Raw genomic sequence first — 17,466 nt, 5'->3', positions numbered from 1 at the left:
TATGATGGCAGATCAACAACTGGTCTTTTGTAACCTTTAGGATGGTGACTAAGGTCTTTGTATTCCATGGGGTGTTTGAGATGACAGGAATTGCTGTCTGCTTCAGCTGAAGTTTTTATGGCTCCTCCTCTGGGAATCTTTGATCAGGTTTGCTATTCTGAAACTTCAGCCTTCATTTTAGCTGGCCTGGCATCATATTTGGGCAGCTACTGAGTCCCAGGCTGTCTAGTATGCCTGTCTGCCTCTCCTCCCTCCTTCCAGTGGCGCTGCCACCAGTAGTACTACCAGTAGGACTCACTGCACCTACAAAAATGGCAATAATAAGAGAAAACTGATACAGAAGATCATTGACATCTCAATGTTGGTGCACAAGTTATTTAGATATTCAAAGGTGCCCAGTGGTTGCATATGCTTGCAAACAATAAACAATTTTAATTGTGGGAGAAAGGTAGATAAATAAATCCGCCAGCTCTCCTCAGTCCTGCTCCCATGAGTTTTAACCAAAACATACCCCACCTCCCCTCCCCATTGCTTAAAAACAGTCACTAACAGCATGATCCTTAACATATCTATGCATAAGTACATCCCATTTAGTTCAATGGGGCTTGTTCTCTGGTGAATGTGCTAAACCATGGCTCTGTGGATGTTGTTGGGCTACAGCTCCTCTTATCTCTGACTCTTGGTTATGCTGGCAGAGACTGATAGAAATTGGAAGTCCAACAATATTCAAAAAACCACAGGTTCCCTACCCCTGGTGTATAGGATTACAGCTTAAAGGAGCTGGTTGGTGGCCCTCTGGCTGGCAACAGCTCTCCAGGATTTTAGACAGATTTTCTCCCAGTCCTACCTGAGAGGATTGAAACTAGGACCTTCTGATCTGTTGCTCTTCCCCTTAAAGAAAAGGTATCTTCATATAGGAAAAGCCTTATCTAGGTCCATGTCAGCCTCAAGAGGCAAGTCTGTCAGCTTCCTAAAGATTCTCAGATTATGATTGACAGTTCCAAGAAGGTAATGGGGCTGAACAATGAATTTTCTACTGGGAATATCTAGGCATATTCCCATAGCTATGAAGCCATAATTCTGATCCGAAGGACAATTTTAAGGTAAATATGTGGACAAATGGACATATTAATGGACCAATCTTTTCAAACATGTTTGATTTCATCACTGAAGCTATAGTCTTAACTCCTGGGAGAAAGTCCCATGAAATTTAGTCAGACTTACTTCTGAATATGTGGTTTGAATTGTGCTATGAGGTAGAACTCCTTGCATTTATTCTTGTTTGTGAAAGTTCATTGGTCATGTGCAATAACTGTAAAGAACTGGTTTCTTCCACCCCTTCACAAATACAGCCTTTCAAAGCTTAGTTTAACCAAGACTTTTCAAAGTAGACTGCTGAAATGCATGATACCCACTTTAATTTTCCCCTTCCAGCCCTTTTTTTGTTGTTTACTTTGATTGGGTGGAGTGCTGATTACCTCATCTATTCTAATTAGTACATTGTGGATGGCTTAGGTTAGCAAAGATGATTCACTGGAGCAATGCCCTATTTTCCATGGACTTCTGCTTTCATTGAGGCTGTGTTTCATGGATATTAACACACACACGCAAAATTCACATTTGTCTTCTAGTTTTCTTCACCGCAAGAGTGTAACGAAAAGCATTCTCCCATCCAATGCCAATCTTTAATTAGACTTTGCAAGTCTTAAAATGGATTTTCTCCCCTTACTTAGTATGTCATGAGGTTCTATGCTTCCTCTAAGCCTATAAAGACAGAATTTTCTTCTTTGTTGCTTTTTATTTTATAAAATCATTTGTATTCTGCCTCTCTGAACATAGCCCACAGTGAGCAGCAAACATAAAAAATAATGCATATTAAAAATAAGATCATCTTAGGCCTCATGAGGCTGAGAATTTATTCTGGTGAAAAATCTAAATGGTTATTTCGGCAAAGTTAACGAAGTTCATTTATTTGTCTGCAAATCTATTTTGACTGCAAGAGCTGCTGTTCTATGTCTGATTGAGTGCAGGGAAATAACTTTGCTTCCATGGAAACAAATCTCGCCTGCTGATGGTGAGTAGATAGGACCATACTTTATGCTACCAAAATCTGTGGCTAGCAAAGTTTTCCCATACATTTTTTGCTATACAGATCAGCCTTACTCAACCCAGTGTCCTTCAAATGTTTGGATCTAGGACTCCCATTTTTTCCAGCCATAATGGCCAATGGTCAAGGCTGCTTAGAGTTTTAGTCTTGAAACACCTGAAAGGCACTAGATGGTGGAAGCCTGATACAGACAAATATATCATTACATAAAATCACTACCTCCTTTGAGAGTTCTAGCTTTAAGCATCATGGAACAATCACTAACTCGGTTTCTCTTTTAGTAGCCCAACAATTTCCTCATGCGTGACTAAGGATATCTGAATTCTGGTGTTGTTATATTTATTTTCCCAATGGTTCATTACTCCCCCCCCCCCCCCGCGAGTTGCGGTTTCTAAAAAAAGCAGCTGCAATAGCTTTTCAGTTGTAACAGTATTAGATAAGAACTTGAGTATTGTTTGCTTTCTTCCTAGAGACAAATTATGTTGTGTATATTGATATCTTTGGGGTAACTGAACAGGCGTCATTACATACGTCAAACTACATCCTTTAATTGCAATGAGTAAACTGCAACATGAACTCCAGGTAGGAAATGTTCACTTCTCTAGAAGAACAAACTTGCCCTTTGCCAAAGGAAGGGACAGAATATGTCAAACATTTCTAATACTTGCTCTCCAAAGTTATTTAACAGCATTCTGGTCACATCACTCTACTGTATAAATGTGTTGTGCAGAACTTTGTTGTTACATCTTATTAAAGAACTGAGCCAAGAAATCCAGACATGTTAAATATCACATAGCCTGCTGTTTCATCAGTGCTGGTTTGGTCAAACAGGAGGAATGGTGCGTCCAACTACAAAAAAAATGTTAGCAGAAAGGACAATGAAAATAGGAAAAAAGTTTTATGTGCAAATATATACTGGTATGTAGGCAAGGATGCAACTAAAAACTAATCATCTAGCTAAAACATATATTTTGCAACAAACACTGTGATGCAGTCACCAGTGATGTTTCGAAGGTTATGGTGAGGCCTAATGAAATGTTGATACAAATTATAGTTATTTCTTTGCAGATATATGACCACAATGTAACAATTGTGTAGCCATTAAGTATATTTTTATCATCTCAGAATGATCATGTCTGGTTTAAAGTCTAAATAAAAAAATTCCTTCCTGTAGCACCTTAAAGACCAACTAAGTTAGTTCTTGGTATAAGCTTTCGTGTGCATGCACACGAAAGCTTATGCCAAGAACTAACTTAGTTGGTCTTTAAGGTGCTACAGGAAGGAATTTTTTTATTTTGACTATGGCAGACCAACACGGCTACCTATCTGTAACTGGTTTAAAGTCTGTTTTACTTGTTTCCTTTATTTTTAAGCAATTATGTAAAAATTGATTTAGAAAATTGTTTTACTTAGAGGCCCCTCATAATCTGTAGCTTACTGTAGCTTACTGGCACTGTCCAGTAGCATCATAAGCAATAAAAATGCTGTCTGGAAGGGCCCTTAGGCTACAATCCTATGCAGCTGTATCTGGGAGTAAGTCCCATTGAACTCATTGGGTCTAACTTCTGAGCAGATATGTATAGGAATACACTATTAGTCTGCATTCAAACTAGTGGGAGCAGTTTATTTTCTTTGGATAACCTTCCAGCAGCTCTCATTTAAATTAATAAGCAATATTCTCAGGAAACATGATAAACTGATTGTTGTTGGACTTTGATCTCAGTGAGCAATTAACTGGCATGCTTCTGGCATTGACACCATAGCAGGGGTCAGCAAACTTTTTCAGCAGGGGGCCAATCCACTGTCCCTTAGACCTTGTGGGGGGCCGGACTATATCGGAGGGGGGGAGGAACAAATTCCTGTGCCCCACAAATAACCCAGAGATGCATTTTAAATAAAAGCATACATTCTACTCATGTAAAAACACCAGGCAGGCCCCACAAATAACCCAGAGGTGCATTTTAAATAAAAGGACACATTCTACTCATGTAAAAACATCCGACCGTCCACGGGTCAAATTTAGAAGGCGATTGGGCCGGATCCGACCCCCGGGTCTTAGTTTGCTTACCCATGCCATAGGGCCAAGAAGGTAATCCAACATGTTCCCATCTGATGCAATAAGATCCAGAGATATTGACATAAGCAGGGAACATTATTTGCTTTATTGCAACATCCTCCTTGGCATTTTTTCAAAAAGAAAAGCTTTCTTTTCACATCAGCCAAACAAAGGTTATCTTGGGGAAATGTAAATAAGAAGCTACACGGTAGTTTAGAGGTTCACTTATATCCATAACGATTAATCAGAAAATAGGACCAAACTCATTTAAAGTTTTTTCATGACTGATCTGAGTTCCACTTCCTGTTTTACAATTAATCTAACAAGAGCTCCAGAGAAAGTGATGTAGCCACCTGACACTGCTACAATCTGACTACTTGCAGAAATGGTGTAGTCTGTGGGCAATGAGATTCCCTAATTCAAACCTCGCCTCCAGCATAAACACACACACTAAGCAGTCATAAGGGGGAATTATACACAGCCTTAAATACATCATTGCATCCAAAGTCTGTGGGGTATTCCATTGTATGTTTAACCCCTTAGGTAGAATTCCCCTCCCTCAGTGGCCATTTTGTGGTTGTGTGAAATAAGTTGTATGAATCTGCACTAACCAACCCTCTTGTGTCTCCCCCCCCCCCGCATCCCAAATAACATTGCCATTCAATGGAAAATGAAGTCATGCTAATTATCACTTGATTTGCCTCTTTTTTATATATATAGTTACCCTGCATAGCTTTTCATTCAAATAATGGCCCCGGTGTGAAATAATATAGCAGGCTTTATATCTGTAACAATGCACACATAGACATGCCAGAAAGGAAGCAGCTAAAGTTAGCAGGATATGGTAGAAATTAAAGAAATAGCCCTGATATAATACCCAGATGTGCATTGTGTCATTAAATAGTAATCAATGTAATTTCCGGCTCTGCTCATTTTGGAGCTTCAGAAAGGTGTGAAGAATCTCTTTGCAGTTACAGTGAGCTTAGATAATAAGTCTATTAATATTAGGCAGGCAGCTTAGGTGTACTATTTTTGATGCCTGCTGAAATCTTTGCCTAGGTTTTCCCCTTGGCTTTTAAATGCAGAATTTGGCTAAATAGTTTCATTAACTGGCTTACATTGATTACAGCCCATTTCTAAACACGTAGTATCTCTGACTGCAAACAAGAATAACCCTCTTTCAGTGTAGTATCATATTTTGTGACACTGTTTTGGCACATGAGTTGGTCCAACCCATGCCAAAAAGATTTCATGACCCACAAACTTACGCCCTCACTAAATTTTAAATATGTTTGTCATTCACACTTGACAGGTTTGTAAGAGAGAAACCCATACAAAGTACCGTATCTTATTAATGGTGTGATGTACTGCCATCTTGTGGCAGCATTTCTGCAACAGAGCTTCAAGATTCTACAGTGTAAGAAATTTCACTGAACAAGAGATCACAATTAAATAAGGATATATATCCAACTAGCAAAGTACTGAGTGTTTCTTTTATCCCAGTGGAGCCAGAAAATTTTCCAGTGTGTACCGTACACAGACATTTTATTATTATTTTCATTGTCTCAACTTTATTTAAGATTGGTATATTTGACTGTGAGATTTTCAGATTACACTGTAAAGGTAAAGGTAAAGGTACCCCTGCCCAAACGGGCCAGTCTTGCCAGACTCTGGGGTTTGTGCGCCCATCTCACATTTATTGGCCGGGGGCCAGCGCTGTCCGGAGACACTTCCGGGTCACGTGGCCAGCGTGACAACGCTGCTCTGGCGAGCCAGAGCCGCACACTGAACGCCGTTTACCTTCCCGCTGGTAAGCGGTACCTATTTATCTACTTGCCCCCGGGGGTGCTTTCGAACTGCTAGGTTGGCAGGCGCTGGGACCGAGCAGCGGGAGCGCACCCCGCCGCGGGGATTCGAACCGCCGACCTTTCGATCGGCAAGCCCTAGGCGCTGAGGCTTTAGCCCACAGCGCCACCCGCGTCCCAGATTACACTGAGATGAAGCTAATTAACACATCTTTAATACTTAGAATTATTTTACCATTAGGAAAATTAATGCTATGTCACAGACCTTTCCTCTTCCCTTTTGCACTTCCTGCCACTCTCGTTTTTCCTTTGTGTCGTACACCTTTGTTTCCATGGATGCCAGACACATGATTGCCATTTGTGGTGTGTTGCCAGTGTGGTGTAGCATTGAGACTTGGGAGATGCTAGCATTCCAATCTTCACTCAAACGCGCAGCCTTGGGCCAGTCACAGTCTCTTAGCCTAACATACCTCTCAGGGTTGTGAGGATAAAACAGGAAGACGGAGAACCATGTATGCCACTTGGAGCTCTTTGGGTGAGAGGTCGGATCAGAGCTGTCAACTTTTCCCTTTTCTTGCGAGGAATCCTATTTGGAATAAGGGAATTTCCCTTTAAAAAGGGGGAAAGTTGACAGCTATGGGTGGGATATAAATGTAATAATAAAATAATAAAATAAAATAACATAACATAATAAAACAAACCAAATAATACATTCTTGTGTTTTGAGATTTTTCAGGACACTGTGTTTCCCCCTTCCTTCCTGGGCTGAGTGGACATAGGCTATGAGTGCATATGTACTCACGCCTCACTTAAACACATTCTGTCATTGAAATATAGGGTTGCTCAGTTATAATTCGCCTTATCTTAAGTGTTTTGAGTGGACAACAATTTTATATAAGGCATGAAGGGCAAGGACATCTATTCCCAAGGAGACAGCACAATCAGTACAAATAACATGACACAGATTAGTGCCTGAATGACAATCTGCATTCTTGTTGGGAGACTGATGTCTCCCGAGAAGTTAACACTATCTCATCTCCCCTCCACAAGTTTATAAATATAACATAAATCATAGATAATTATTTCACATCCTGTTTCCTTGTTGTTCTAAACACAGGAAAGCTTTTTCTTCACAGCTATTATTCATGCTTGTTAATAATAAGAGTGTGCTTTTGTCCTCAAGGCTCCACAGCTATATGTATCCAGCACTACTGAGCAACAGTTATTAACATCCATGAAAACCTATAGAATTTATCCAGTGACACCACAGATTCAGAACCCCGCCCAAAAAATCGCAAAGCAAAATAGAAACCTGCTGTCTCCTGAGATTAGACAGACTTATTAAATGAGAAGTCTTCTCAAAAACCACTCCATAGTTTGCCATTTAATGTCATCATCAGTTTGGGTGCAATCCAAACTCCCTATCGGCTGGGCTGAAGGAGTTTAGGACATGGTGCCACAGGTCCCACCCTAGAAGAGGGGAGCTCATTTAGAAATCCCCCTCTGCCATCAACAGAAGTCCATCCACCTGCCACATCCCAGAAAAGGGATGACCTGGGATGGGGGCAGGACATACTGGGAAGAAGCCTGCAATCTACCACATCCAAACCCACTTCAGACCACATATATATAAGATGCACTAAGCATCTTCAATCTTTTCAGACCCACAACATGTATTTGGAGACCCATTTCTTACCATTTAACCATATAGCTGGATGTTGGTAGCACTCCTGTTGTGACCCACATTGAATCAGGTCATGACCCATTTGTGGGCCCCAATGCACCAGCTGAAGACCAGCGTTCTATACCATCAAAAGACATGGTGTACAGGGCCCCGCTTCATAGGAAACAATAGACTAGGGCCATTGTGAGAAAATTGGGGGCCCATCCCACTGTCTAGTCACACCTATGTTGGCATGAGACTTCTCTCCACATGCAGCAGAGCCCCATGGCCAATCAACAGATGGCACTGGAAGGATATCAACCCAAATGCGCCAGCCTCAAATCACATGATGCCTCTCATGGCATGGAACTGTGCCACACACACTTCTTATGGGGACTTTGAGCGCCAGGAGGGGGCACTATTGTGGAAGGGCATGAACACTGGGCACTTGGTGAAAAAAATACCAGCTTTTGAGCAAGTTTGTTTCTTCAGCACGGGAACAAACACTGCTGCTGTTGACATTTCCTTCCCAAGCTTCACTCCCAAGCAGTCACCCGGGCTTCAGCAATGGATGCTGAACACTTGCAGGCCCCAAGCAGATGTGTGGACATGCTCCGTCTCTTCTCTCCTGGTGGAGAGGGAGAACTATGATGGCTTGCCATGCCAACACCTGGAAATCACTTCTCACAGCCTTCACTCCTGGCTCCCTGCCTGCACCCTCTGCTACAGGGCTGGGGAACTTGTGCCATGCTTTGGCAAGGTGAGAGACAGGGAATACAGTCTCACGCCACTAGGAGTCACCCTGCAGCACTCTTGTTGCAGAGCCTCACACGCTTGGCAGGAGCAGCCCCCGCTGCAGGATCACATCACCCAGGAGGATGGGAAGTGCAGTCAAGCCAGACCAGAGCCAGGGGACCCCAAACTCAGGCAGCCCCTGCAAGACAAAGCAAACCCCAGCAGAGCACAGAAGGTCAGAAGAGAGGGAGCACTCGAGCCTGAGGGCGAGGAGGGCAGCTCAGCACAAGCAGCAAAGTAGCAAAAACTGAGTGACCTAGGATAAGAAAACAAATAGAAATCCAGGGGGACTCCACAGCCAGTGGAGTTGGGAACACAGTGGCAGGAGGTGGCTTAGACCATGTGGGGACTGTGTGCGGATGTGTGCAAAGGCAGGCTCAGGTTGTAAGGCTGGGACAACAGCAGGGGGCAGAGGGCTCTGTGGTGACAAGGGATGGGGAAACAGAGGGCACTGCAAGCTTGTAAGCAAGGTCTCCCAAGGTTTATTGGCTACCAGAGGGCATTAGGTTTTGCAAATGCAGGTTCTGATCCTTTAGCTCAGCTGTGAAGTTCCTTGGATGACCTTGCACCAATCAGAATCTCACCATCTTATCCTGTACAGCTGCATGCAGGCGGCAATGCTAATCTGGCTTCCTCAGCTGCCAGCATGAGAAACGAAGTCATCACACCCTGATTATATATATCTATAGTAGGCATGGGTTACGTCAGGGGTCAGCAAACCTTTTCAGCAGGGGGCCGGTGTATGGTGTAGTGGTTAAGAGCGGTAGACTCGTAATCTGGTGAACCAGGTTCACGTCTCCGCTCCTCCACATGCAGCTGCTGGGTGACCTTGGGTCAGTCACACTTCGCTGAAGTCTTTCAGCCTCACTCACCTCACAGAGTGTTTGTTGTGGGGGAGGAAGGGAAAGGAGAATGTTAGCCGCTTTGTGACTCCTTTGGGTAGTGATAAAGCAGGATATTAAATCCAAACTCTTCTTCAGACCTTGTGGGGGGCTGGACTATATTTTGGAGGGGGGGAAACAAATGAATTCTTATGCCCCACAAATAACCCAGAGATGCATTTTAGATGAAAGCACACATTCTACTCATGTAAAAACACACCAATTCCCGGACCGTCCACAGGCCGGATTTAGAAGGCGATTGGGCTGGATCAGGCCCCTGGACCTTAGTTTGCCTACCCATGGGTTACGTCTTTGCCAGGGCAACCTTTGGCTCTCAGTTTAGAAACCTGGGCAGATATGTCACCTGCTGTATTTTTATGTTGTGAACTGCCGTTAGATCTACCGATGAAGGGCAGTACAAAAATGTAATAAATAAAAATATATACCTAATCTTTTAAAGTTCAGGTGCCAGGGACCTTCCGCATGCAAATCATGCACTTTGCCATTGGGCTGCTCCCACCATTCCAGTTAAGGGGCAGATCATGCAGGGTTGCCGTACACCCTCTTTTTCCAGGACACATCCTCTTTTTCATCATATAGTGATCCATAGTTAAAAGTAAAAGTTGGCAAACGTGTGCTCTTTTTTGCTCTTCAGAATACAGCAACCTAGAAGCTGAACGCTTTGACATACAGCCTCTTAAGGCTGCAATCCTATACAGTGGTACCTTGGGTTAAGGTCCGTTCTTAACCTGAAACGGTTCTTAACCTGAAGAACCTAACTTTAGCTAATGGGGCCTCCTGCTGCCGCTGTGTCGCCGGAGCCTGATTTCTGTTCTTATCCTGAAGCAAAGTTCTGGGTTATTTCTGGGTTAGCGGAGTGTGTAACCTGAAGCGTATGTAACCCGAGGTACCACTGTACCTGTGGGTGGGTGGGTAAACTACCAGATGCCCTTGGACTACAACTCCCATCACCTGTGACCGCTGGGAGGCTGCCTGGGTTGCCAACTTTAATAAAATGGAGGGGGCGGGAAGGTAAGCCCAGCCCCACATAAAAAGCCTGGTCACACGCACACTATTTGAATGGCAATATATATCACCTGGGGAGGGGGAAACAGTCTCAAATATTTTGGTGGCGGGGGCGAAGGAACCTCGGCCCCTAGGAGTTTGCTCCTATGCTGGGGGCTGATGGCAGCTGGAGTCCCACAACAATCTGGGGGTGAGCCATCCCCCTCAGGGGGGCTTGTTTCCGAATGGACGCGCGTGAGGTGACGCCGTGACGTGTCTCGGTCACGTGAACTGTCTCGCGTGTGCCCGTTTCTCACGGTTAACGGCCACAACTGCCTCGGAGCCCAAACCAGATATGTTGTTGTTGTTTGGCAGGGTGGGAGGGGAGGACTGTCAAATCCTTCAAGAGGCGTCCACGTGCATCAACAGCCTACAATGCAACTTTAAAAAAATTATGTCACCTGCGCAGGCAATACCATGACGGAGCAAGAACTCTGCTGCTAGTCCATAAACCTCTCTCTCTCTCTGACTAGCGCCCGCTTCCCCAAACGATTCAACTAAATCTCTAATTCGGGATTACGTAATGCTCCCGTTTGCGCCTGCTCTTTTTTTTGAGAGAGAAATGGTCATATCGTCTGCGCATGCGCCTCACGCCTGCTCACTTTCTTGCCTCCCTTGCTGGGGAGCTGGAGGACCTTCCCAGAATGCCCCTGGGTGGCGGCAGGGACCGATCTTGCTTTGGGTCTCGCTGGCAAGACAAGCGCCGCGCGCCTGCGAGCCCCGTCACGCTTAAATCCCCACCTACCGACCTTCTGCGTAGAGAACTGATTGGGTAGCGCCGCCGTGCGGCGTTTTTCCTCTCTCTCTACGGGTAGGGAGGGAAAGTGAGGGTGAGGAGAGGAAAGTAGAGGAAAGGTGTGCGCGCGCGCTGCTCCTCCTCGTCGTCTACCGTTGCCGCGAAGGGACATGTGACCGGCGGAAAGCGGGCTCTGAGCAGAACGCGCTGTGGAAGCGGCCTGCTGCTGCTGCTGCTTCCTCCTCTCCCGCCTCCTGTTGTCGCCGCGGCGCGAGGCCTTTTCCTCAGCCCGGCGGAGTTCGCGCGCGCGCGCGCGCCACGGAGGCGCCGAAAGGCCCAGAGCCTCCATGTTGGCTCCGCAGTAGCCGGAGCCCCTTGACCGCGAGACCTGCTCCTCCGTCCAAGCCGCTCGCTCCGAGGCGCCGCCAGGTAAGTTGAGTCGGCTTCGTTCGACTCGCGGGGAAGGAGGGGCGAGGCCGGCGCTGCGTGTGTGTGAGGGAGAAAGAGAGAGCGGAAGGGAAACAAAGAGGAAAGCGCCGACGGCCAGGCCTCGTCCGCTTCCCCTCGCGGAAGCTGCCCCGGCCTATTTCCTCGAGGCTCGGCGGGGCCTGGTGGCGAAAAGGCCGCCCCCCCCCCCCGCAGCACCTCGCCTTGGTCCAGATCGTGGCGGCAGGAGCCTTTGGAAGCTGGCGGAGGAGGCTCCGTGGTCGGGCCCCAAGCAGGGAAAGAAAGTTTCGCTGCCGGAGGAGGAGGAGGCCAATCCCGAGGGCTCCCCTCGGTGCGCAGGAGGAATTTCTCCTCCAGGAGCGAGGCATTGCTGACGCTTCTCCCCGTAGCCGAATAGCCAGCCCGTCCCGGGCAGTCCTTTGTTTAACAGTTTCTCTCTCACACACGCACCTCTTGTTTGCGGGCTGGAGGTCACGGCGAGAAGTTGTTAATCTTTGGCCTCTGGACTCCGCGCAGATCCCGGAGAGGAGAAGTTTGGCACTTGCGTTTGAATTTGCTTTTGAAGATAAACGACCCCCCCCCCCCGCTTTTGTGTGTATGCCGTTTGTGGGATTACTGAAAGATGCCTTGTGCATCGAGCGTATGGAACAGGCGTAGGCAAACTCCGGCTCTCCAGATGTTTGGGACTACAATTTCCATGATCCCTAGCTAACAGGACCAGTGGTCAGGGATGATGAGAATTGTAGTCCCAAACATCTGGAGGGCCGGAGTTTGCCTATGCAAGATAATACTTGGGAGGGGAAAGTACAGAAAATACTATTAAATTCTGTTACCTGAAAGAGGTGTTGGAAAGGTGTTTGCCACTGGTTCCTTATGGATACCCGAACTATCTGGCCAAGGCAAAGAAAAAAAAGCTAGTGAGAATTAACTCTTAGTTGTCTATGGTAGATGTTTATTTAAGGTACCAGGAAACTTTCACTTTCTCTTTCCTGGAATACAAGGAGTTTGCTTCTCAAACCTTTTGTGTATTTTCTTTTGGATCCTTTTGAGAGCGTTTTGAAGCAGCCAAGACCTGATCATAGGATCCCTTGACACATTTTATGCAAGTTGTGTTTGATATTCCGAATTCTTCTTTGTTGTAGTTGGGTATGTAATGACAGTCGTGGTGTCTTCACATTCATGAATGAAAATGCCTATTGGGATGGATCTTTGTGTGTGTCACAGGCTGTTCTTTTGAACTGAAATGATCACATGATGTGTGTGTAGACTGAAGGATTCTGTATGTCTTAAACTTCATTGTCCAATGCACAAACAATGTTGATGCTTTTCTTGCTATTACTATTGTTGTTATTATTTATTAAATTTATATACTGCCCTTCTTCTGAAAATCACAGGACAGTTGCATGTTTGGCTGCTCAGCAGTTTTTAAGGAAATGTCAGGATTGATATGAACAAGACCTATGATTTATGAATCATTGTCTTATTAGGGTTTCAGCTCTCTGTCTAGCATGCCACAGTAGGGGTGAAAATTGAGCCCTTTTAGTCAAATGAGAGGAGGGAGGAGGCTGACCTGGCGGAAGGTGTGTGTCTATAGGGACAGGTAAGATGAAGGGCCTGGCCAGTCACAGGTTTCCTGTGCCTGATCTACTGTCCTGTTATGGGTTCTGTAACTGAAAGTTGCATAGCACATGTCACTCGGGAGCAATTCAGTGTCAAAATTTGGAGATGAGAGAGATCCTTAATTTCCTTTGCAGTCTCACATATCTGTCTCTTAACTATATGCTTGATTGTACAAACTGCTTTCTTTGTGAAGGCATAGCAAACAGGAGGGATTGAATATCTATAAAGGTGTCTGAGGACTCTTTCGTAATGCTGAAGTAGTTGATTGCCAGAAAACCATTGGTTATAAACTGCTAGGAGATATCTAATTACTTCATAAGGCGTAAAAGCACACACCTCCTCCCATGTACACCAAATCCACAGTTAAGCAGTATGTTTTGTTTTCATGGAAAGCAAGGACAGGAAGGGAAGGGAAGGGAAGGGAAGGGAAGGGAAAGTATGTAATTAAATTCTTAGAAAGTTTGTGAAGAAACGTTCATAAGTAATGCATGGGTAGGAAATAGGGGGTTTGGCTTTTTTTCTGAAAAAAGTGTCAGTAATCTTTTAAACTTCATAGTTGGCTCTTTCACTAAAAACTAGTCTTTTCATTCCTTAGGGCAAAGATGTGTGTATTCTTGGTTAAGTCCAGGCTTCCCACCAGCTTGTCCTATTTTATGCTATCACAGGAGGGTAGGATTGTGTGAGAGCCTGAGAGGAGGGTGGCCAGGTGGTGACATTATCTGGCTGCTACTTTACCACACTGAGGTGCAAGCTCTTCCCAATAAACTGTTTGCTGTTCTCCCAAGGGACGGGGCTTGTGACGAACCACCCCTTCTGCTCTGCTTCTGGGCTTAAGGTTTCCCCCCAGCATTCAGAATGAGGAATGAGCAAGTAGGATGTTAGAAATCTGGGTCCTTGCCCTATGCCAGGGATGTCCAACTTCCAAGAAACTGTGATCTACTCCCACTTTTTTTTAAAAAAAGGCAGTGATCTACCCATTTTTTTTGGGGGGGTCTGTCATGATCACAGGATGCCCCACGATCGACCGGTATGGATATCCCTGCCCTATGTCATGCCCAACTCTGTGTAAGCTGTAGCCATTAAACTTGTGTCCATTTTAATCCACATGTCTCACAGTTGGTCTTACTTTCCCATACCACTGCACTCTATGGACACAAAGCATTCACATATATTAGCAAAAGATAATAGGGAGTTTGATGGCACTATTGCAAAGGAGAATGGGTTGGTGTGAGAGCATAGTGCTTTATCCAGCTTCATTTGCTTGTTTTTGACTTTAGCTGGAGGAAAACATTTTAAAGTTATCTAGAAGCATTTGCAGACAAAACTGATAGGCTGGTAAAGGGTTAATTGTCTTCTTTTCACTTGCTAATTTGTCATGTGTTGACACTACAGTGAAAATAAGGGATTAGGAACCCCCTCTTTCCCTTCAAATGTGCCAAATTTTTGCATCTTTGTTTATCTTTTGCTATTTACTTAAGGCTGCAAATCTGTTAGGAAATTTGTCTTATTAATAGGTTGTTTTTTTTAAAGTATCTTAGAAAAGTAAATTGTAGCAGGTAGGTGCACTGGAAAACGGATAAAATCCAAACAACCTCCAGATTCTATGAACATTCTGAGTTTGCTTGTACTCGGTAGCAAGTAACATTTTGCTTTTTATATACTGGTTGGAATCTAGAGTTGCTTTAGGAATGCTCATTGACTTTTGTATGAGTAGGATTTTTTATTTCTAACAGCATTCTTTCTCTCCCCCTTCCCCCATGACCTGGATCAGAACTCTGGAGGAAGCAGCTACAGGAAGAAACACATTTTTTTCTTTAGACATTTATACCCTAAAACAAAAAGCTTTAAAAAATGCTCAGCGTGCATTTCAACATCAAAAATTGTTAGCTGTGTGGCCTATGGTAGGAAGTTATTATGGTGGGTGTTACTACAGAGAAGGCTCCCACATATCCCATCAGCCATACTTAGCAGTGGGTCATGAAGTAGGGTGTCCTTTATTGATGGATGAAGTTTCAACTTCTTAACTCATATTCATTCTGTTATTGATTGATTGCAGGCTCCAGTTCTTGCTTGTCAAAACATACAGGTTGAAGAGTGAGAGAGAGGGCACCTGTATTGATGCTAAAATCTTAATCAGTTTACCTTAGTCTGCAGTTCTTCAAGAATAGTCATGAGATAAACAGCATTGTGCATGTGAACCTACACATCCACCTATCATTTAAGAGATTAGAGTTGAATTTAGGAGTGTTCTCTAAAAAGGTAGGGTAAGTTTAGAAAGATGACCCCCAAATTGAAAATGTTTTAGAATAACTTCTTGTTAAGGGGAAACTGACAAGGCATTGCATTTTCTCCCAAGATAAGTTGGACTTGGCTCAAGGAGAATCGGCCTGTGTTTCCATTTTTCTTTTCTTGTACTCATGATTATTCCTACTGTTCTGAGTTTGGGGGAAGGGGAATAACCAGGCCAGCTTGGTAATGGTCCGCTAATTATGGATGTGGGTGGCGCTGTGGGTTAAACCACAGAGCCTAGGGCTTGCTGATCAGAAGGTCGGCGGTTCAAATCCCCGCGACGGGGTGAGCTCCTGTTGTCCCAGCACCTGCCAACCTAGCAGTTCGAAAGTACAAAGTGCAAGTAGTTAAATAGGTACCACTCCAGCGGGAAGGTAAACGGCATTTCCGTGCGCTGCTCTGGTTCGCCAGAAGTGGCTTAATCATACTGGCCACATGACCCGGAAGCTGTACGCTGGCTCCCTCAGCCAATAAAGTGAGATGAGCGCCGCAACCCCAGAGTCAACCGTGACTGGACCTAACGGACAGGGGTCCCTTTAACTTTATACCTTAAGATAGCAAAGGGAGTGGCTCTGTACCAGAGGACAAATGGGTGGGTTCAACTGTCTGTTAATTTGAAAGACAAAAGGCCAGAGCAGTGGTGTGAGCTAGAAGCTGGATGCAAAAGCTTCAGGCTGGAAAGGCAGAGTGAGAGAGAGCAAGGCCTGATTTCTGCTGGAATCCAAGGCTGTAGCTATAGGAGAAACAGGACCCTTTGTGGTGTTAAGGCTTTGAACCCCTCCATTGTAGGCATAGGTTGTATATACATGTAAAGAAACCAAATATTTTAAAGACACCAGAGCCTCCACTGTGCCTCATTCTAAAGGAAACACAAACTCTGTATGAGTGCCTGGAACCCCCTGGCATCTCATACCAGTCGGAGATTGGGGTGGCATGCAACCGTATGTTTAAGACAATCTGGTATCAGATACTATGCCCTGGTCCTATGCATTGAGAAATCATAGTTGCAGGAAAGAAAATAAAATTCCTTGAATGTATGAGGGCCAAGAAATATAGACTTGCAGGTATAGGGCAGTATATAAATTTAATAAATAATAATTTTAAAAATATGATAAATTCAAGCAATGTGTGATATATATATTCTTGTTATAACACTGCCTCTGTTGGAGTTGTAGGGTTGAAATCTGTGACATATTAGGAGGAATATAATCATTATCAATATTTTGCAGGTTGTATTTCCTAAGCAGAAATGAAGAATAAAAAGCAATGTATACAAAATGCTGAAGATGAAAAGCATGAAGACACAGAAGGTAGCTAATATTGGTTGGATATTCTGCTAAATCAGATAAGATAATAATAAAGTGGAACAACATATATCACTTCTTTTTAGCATCTTCCTACACCAACATTTCCAGATCTAATAGAGAAAATGTAAAGCATCCTTTGGTATTTCTGCTTTTGGCTGATTAGAGATAGTGCCCACAGTTCATGGTCACTTCAGAGGGGGCTTCTGAATAGGAGAATATTTGAAAATTGTTTGTAAGAGGTCCTTTGTTCTTCAGGACATGATGACTCCTGTTGATGTGGCAAACTTGCATTTGAAAGGGCTGATCCACATGGCCTGTTATTCTGGAATAACAACTCATTGAATCTCTTTTAACATCTGATTTGTTCACAATATCTGACAAATTAAGCTGTTCTTACCCCTGTCCTTGACAAAGTGCTTGTGTTGTATGTTATTTTCTGATATGCAAAGGGTTGTAGAGTTGGTGCCCTAAGAGACACACATTGAAGATCAGAACTGTGTAAGGCAGGGATGGCTGACCTTTTTCATCCTGAAGATTGTGTTCAGAGTTGGCTAACCTGCAGTTCACATCTTGCATACATACACTCTTGCCATGCAGACATGCATGAAGCTGCACAGAATCCACCCACAGAGGCACTCATCATACATATAGATACATATACTGTACTGCACACTCGTTCCCCATCCTCTCAGCCT

At 44.3% G+C, this 17,466-nt stretch overlaps 1 protein-coding gene and 1 long non-coding RNA gene across 4 annotated transcripts in view; one reads left to right on the top strand and one right to left on the bottom strand.

Moving 5' to 3' along the window:
* Window positions 1-4,240: 4,240 nt before the first annotated feature.
* Window positions 4,241-6,644, bottom strand: LOC309541766. The gene is made up of 2 exons (XR_014223907.1): window positions 6,155-6,644; window positions 4,241-5,778 (listed from the first exon to the last, which is right to left on the bottom strand). It is a non-coding gene; the product is annotated as an uncharacterized lncRNA (long non-coding RNA).
* A 4,507-nt stretch (window positions 6,645-11,151) lies between these two features.
* Window positions 11,152-17,466, top strand: part of SCAF11 (SR-related CTD associated factor 11) — a 28,066-nt gene continuing 21,751 nt past the window's right edge. For 2 of the 3 annotated variants that reach the window (XM_082239462.1, XM_082239461.1), the window contains exons 1-2: window positions 11,154-11,537; window positions 16,694-16,774. In XM_082239462.1, the coding sequence (XP_082095588.1) occupies window positions 16,714-16,774 (61 nt within the window). In that variant the 5' untranslated portion in view covers window positions 11,154-11,537; window positions 16,694-16,713. Of the gene's footprint in view, window positions 11,538-16,693; window positions 16,775-17,466 lie in introns of all 3 variants that reach the window. The other variant, XM_082239463.1, reaches the window with a different exon arrangement.

Source organism: Podarcis vaucheri, assembly GCF_965113315.1.
Source record: "Podarcis vaucheri genome assembly, chromosome: 10".
Taxonomy (NCBI): Eukaryota; Metazoa; Chordata; class Lepidosauria; order Squamata; family Lacertidae; genus Podarcis; species Podarcis vaucheri.
Note: the sequence above shows the minus strand (reverse complement) of the source record. Positions and strands in the feature narration are given on the sequence as shown.